The following is a 4,975-nucleotide window of genomic DNA, read 5'->3' as shown; positions in this document are numbered from 1 at the left end:
AGGCTTTGACTCATTCTTTGTCAATAAGTACTTTAAAGCTGCATGATCCGTGTATACCACTATCTTTGATCCTAACAAATAATATCTGAATTTATCTAAAGCATGAACAATAGCTAGGAGTTCTTTTTCAATAGTGGTATAGTTGGATTGTGCTGCATCTAGAGTTTTAGAAGAGTAAGCAATGACATAAGGGAGTTTACCATCGCGCTGTGCAAGCGCGGCACCTACAGCATGGTTTGACACATCGCACATTATCTCAAATGGCAACGTCCAGTTGGGACCTCGCACAATCGGTGCCGTGGTAAGAACTCTCCTTAGCTCTTCAAAAGCTTTCACACATTCACTGTCAAACTCAAATTCCACATCTTTTTGGAGTAGGTGTGACAATGGCAAAGCAATCTTGCTGAAATCTTTGATAAAGCACCTATAAATCCTGCATGTCCTAAAAACGAGCAGACCTCCCTCATAGATGAGGGGTGAGGTAAAGTGGTGATAACATCGACCTTAGCCGGGTCTACAGAAATCAAGGTTCTGAAAACCGAACCGGTCATCGAACCGCTCTAGGTACTGGTTCACTGGTTCATAGGTTCAACCGGTACGACCGTGGTTGAACCGTAAAAACCGTTTTATAATAAAATAATAAATAAAATATAAATAAGCACATAAAAATATAATTATAGTCTAATCTAAACTTGAAAATATCATTCAAATTAAAAGTACTACATAAACCAAATGTTATAATCTCATTCAAATACAAATTCAAAGTTCAAAAGTCAACAAACAAACAACCAAACATAACATAGCAGCATCAAAATGAGCCAAATTTGTCATCAACCATCAAAATCCTCCATAATTTGTTGCAGATTTGCGTCATTGATTTCATCACCTTCATTTCCACTACTTGGACCAGAAAAAGCAAGTGGTGCAGCATAAAATGTACTAGTACTACCACCACCACCACCTTGATCTAAATCAGCATCAATCTCATCTAAGAAAATATAACACATTATCAATAAATTAAAGATCCAAGCTATTGTAATTTATTATATGTTCAATAAACTATAATACTCACCAAGCAAGTCTTCAATATTACTTGGAAGATCAGGCTCTTTTTCAACAACCTCTTCCGTCACCCAAAAATCAACCTTATCAATAGTTTCAATATCGATTGGATCATATTGGGACTTTTGCTTTCTTTTTTTTCTTTCATTCCTAACAAATTAAATACAATATATGATAAGCCTAGTATATTAGCTATACAAAATCTAATGATATGAAATGAAAGGATGAAATATAAATTACCTGGATTTAAGACGCAAATTATATGTAACATACACAATATCACTTAGCCTATCATGCTCCAATCTATTCCTTCTTGCTGTATGAATTTGATCAAAAAGACTCCAATTCCTTTCACACCCTGAAGAAGCAGATGCTTGGCTAAGAATGCGAACTGCCATTTTTTGTAAACATGGAGCAGAACTACCAAATAACCTCCACCATTCATCTATAAATTACAATCCCATATCTCAAGTATTAGTTATCAAATTAAGGAAATCAAAACATAAAATAAGTAAATAACTAAAGCTTATTATCAAACAGATATTATTACCAGGTTGAAGTTTTTTTGCAGCTGGAACAACTTCAGGCCTATCAAAGCTTTCCTTTCGATCTCTATATATGTGTATTTCTTTCATTGCCTCAACTGAATCTAAATTATTAACCTTGCAATGCAATGTAACAAGATCAAGTAAAGCTCGCATGACATCAGGTGATTCTCTATAATTTTCAGAAAAAAAGCAATCAGGATTCAAGAAATAGGCTGCTGCGTGAAGATTTTTTTTCAAATGTTTGTCCCATCTTGAGTTGATAATCTCTGTGTAAGGTTGATATGCACTCTTCCTATGCTTGAACATTTCTTTGATTCCATTTTCTGACCTCAGCATACCTTCATAAACAATTCCCAATGATGGTTTATCATCGGCATCTACCAACCTCAGCAATTTAATCAACGGACTCACAATTTGGCATACAGTAAAACAATCATCCCAAAATTTATTGTCTAGGATAATTGCACTCACAGCTCTCCCATTAGCACTCCTTCCTAATTTGTGTCCGGTAAAGTGTGTATCAACAACCAAATGTTGTAATTCCGATTTGCGCTCAAAGATACTCATCAATGTGAGGAAGACAGTGGCAAAACGAGTTGCACCTGGACGAACAATCTCCCTCCAATCCTCTTTTTGTCTTAGCCAGGACAAGAACACCGTATGATTATATACAAACACGGTAATCTTCGAAGCACGTGTTGCAAGGCTAGAAATATGTGGCATGCTGCTTATATCTTTTAGAATAAGATTCAAGCAATGAGCAGCACAAGGTGACCAGTGAATATTTTCAAATTTCTTATTAATAAGCCTACCAGCAGCAACATAATTCGCAGCATTATCGGTCACTACATGAACAACATTATCAGGTCCAATCCATTCAATCACCTTTGAAAACAAGTCACACAAGCTAGAAGCATTTTTAACCATACTTGACGCATCTACAGATTTCACAAAGCACAACCCTTTCGAACAATAAACCAAAAAATTAATCAATGTTCTTTGCCTTTGATCTGTCCAACCATCAGCCATGAGAGTACATCCAGTTTCTTTCCAAGCAGACCTATAGCTATCAACAACCATTTGACACTCCCTTTTGAGATCGGCTAATAAATTAACCCTCAAAGAGTCATAAGAAGGACCTTTATAACCAGGCCCAAAGCCAGCTACACCATCCAACATATCTTGAAAAAAAGGTGACATAACCGCATTGAAAGGAATCCTACAATCCAAAAGCCATCTAGCCACTCGCTTATCAACTTCATGAAGCGCCTCTTTGTTTTGAAACACGCTTTTCAGACTTGGTTGACTTCCCGGAGTTGTTCTTGGTGCAAACATAGGAGGAATAATAATTTTTGCTTTCTTTTTTGGATCGCCTCCAACAACCTCCTTAGTTGGTAACTGACTCGGAGTTTGTTGTTCCTCTTGCGCTATTGCTTCATCAATTGCATCCTCACACTCATCGGTACCCTCTTCGTTGAAACTTACTTTCCTTTTACTAGTTTTACTTTTCTGAATCTCTTTCAACAAACCTTCCATTTGTTTTTCTACATCATACGGGACCTTAGAACACTTCTTTATGTCTCCACCTATCTTCGCCAAATGCTTTTTCATTCTATTAATTCCCCCGCCCCCAAAAGTACTCAAACAAAATAAGCATTGGTAATGCGGCTTTCCATTTATATTCTGTAAAGCAACGTATCTCCAAGCAAGATCAGTTTTCCCCCTAACACTAGAAGTTTGTGACTGATTTTCGCTACTCGCGGGAGGAAGAGAACGTTCATTCGAAGCAGAATTATTTTCAGCATTATTATTCCTAGGTAGGTCTTGGTTGATACTTTCTTCCATACCTAAATATTACCAGCAATCCAACCCAATAATCTCAACTCTCAAGTTCACAGCAAATGAACAAACAACATCCAAATTCCAAAATCAGAGTATACAAACAACATCTCAGGTTCAAAAAATTCAGAATTCAATTCACAAAATCATCTCTCAAAATCAGAGTATACAAAACCAGAGTTCACAATGACAAAATCATGTCACAAAATCAGAGTTCACACTATCAGATTTTACAAAATCAGAATTCACAAAATCAATTCATATTTCATCACAGTTTCATGACTTCATCATAGTTCAGTCAGTTCACTCATAACAGTTTCAGAGACTCAAAGTTTCATCAAAATTCTTTGTTCACAGAGTTCACAGAATATCAGATTTCATCACAAAATCATGTTCATAACTAAATTAAAAAATAAAAATTACCTGGAAATGAGGACTTCAGTTCTTCAACGCTGCTGAGTGCTGACGCTTCTCTATTGCTTTCTCTCAGAGGCAGACGCTGACGGCGAAGTGGCTGAGGGCGCTGACCGTGCTGACGCTGCTGAGGGCGCGACGCTGCTGAGGACGCGACGCTGCTGAGGGCGACGCTGCTGAGGGCGCGACGCTGCTGAGGGCGACGCTGCTGAGGGCGCGACGCTGCTGAGGGCGCGATGGAGGTTGGTGCGTTGAGTGCTTCAGGCGTTCTGTCTCTCACAGTGGTGGCCGGTGGGTCGTGGTGGGTCGTGGCCTCGTGGCCTCGTCGGTGTTGTGCTGTGGGAGTGGGAGTGTGGGACTGGGACGCTGGAGGCTGGAGTGAAGGAGAAGCACGAAGTGACGAAGGAGAAAAGGGAATTAGGGTTCCCACATTGCAAAACGACGACGTTTTGCTGGCAGCTTAAAAAACCGGCCGGGTCCCGGTTCGGTTCGACCGACCGGTAACCGGCCGGTTCGTCAGTTCAATGCCGGTTATCAAATTCTGCGGTTTTCTTTGTTGACCGAACCGCTTTAGTGTCCGGTTCACGGTTCGACCGGTTCGACCAGCTAGTTCGAACCGGTTTTCAGAACATTGACAGAAATGCCTTCATGAGATACTACATGTCCAAACACTATACCTTGTCGTACAATGAAGTGACATTTTTCAAAATTTAAGACAAGGTTAGTGTCAACACATCTAGCTAAGACCTTGGCCAAGTTATCTAAGCAACAATCAAACGAAGTACCATAAATGCTGAAGTCATCCAGAAAGACTTCCAGACAATTCTCCATTAGATCAGAAAAGACACTCGTCATGCACCGCTGAAAAGTGGCAGGTGCATTACATAGTCCAAATGGCATCCTTTTATAGGCAAAGGTGCCAAACGGACAAGTAAATGTGGTCTTTTCCTGATCTTCAGGAGCAATATGAATCTGGAAGTAGCCAGTAAATCCATCAAGAAAGCAGTAGTGAGATTTACCCGCCAAACGGTCCAACATCTAATCGATGAAGGGCAAGGGGTAGTGGTCCTTCCGTGTAGTGGCATTCAATCTTCTGTAATCAATACACACTC

General features: G+C 39.6%; 1 protein-coding gene across 1 annotated transcript; it reads right to left on the bottom strand.

Annotated features, from left to right (window-relative positions):
* Positions 1–830: 830 nt before the first annotated feature.
* Positions 831–3,455, bottom strand: LOC112757319 (uncharacterized). Its single transcript, XM_025805909.2, has 4 exons — positions 1,613–3,455; positions 1,303–1,507; positions 1,073–1,203; positions 831–988 (listed from the first exon to the last, which is right to left on the bottom strand). The coding sequence occupies exons 1-4, from the start codon at positions 3,453–3,455 to the stop codon at positions 831–833; spliced, it is 2,337 nt and encodes a 778-aa protein (XP_025661694.2).
* Positions 3,456–4,975: the final 1,520 nt, after the last annotated feature.

Source organism: Arachis hypogaea, chromosome 16 (genome assembly GCF_003086295.3).
Source record: "Arachis hypogaea cultivar Tifrunner chromosome 16, arahy.Tifrunner.gnm2.J5K5, whole genome shotgun sequence".
NCBI classification, from domain to species: Eukaryota; Viridiplantae; Streptophyta; class Magnoliopsida; order Fabales; family Fabaceae; genus Arachis; species Arachis hypogaea.
Note: the sequence above shows the minus strand (reverse complement) of the source record. Positions and strands in the feature narration are given on the sequence as shown.

Bases quoted from the DNA above. Each gene is read 5' to 3' on its own strand.
- LOC112757319 (XM_025805909.2), bottom strand. From the start codon at position 3,455: ATGGAAGAAAGTATCAACCAAGACCTACCTAGGAATAATAATGCTGAA. The intron at 1,508-1,612 runs GTAATAATATCT...TGTAATTTATAG, and splicing joins TGCAAAAAAACTTCAACCTG to ATGAATGGTGGAGGTTATTT. The intron at 989-1,072 runs GTGAGTATTATA...ATATTTTCTTAG, and splicing joins TAATATTGAAGACTTGCTTG to ATGAGATTGATGCTGATTTA.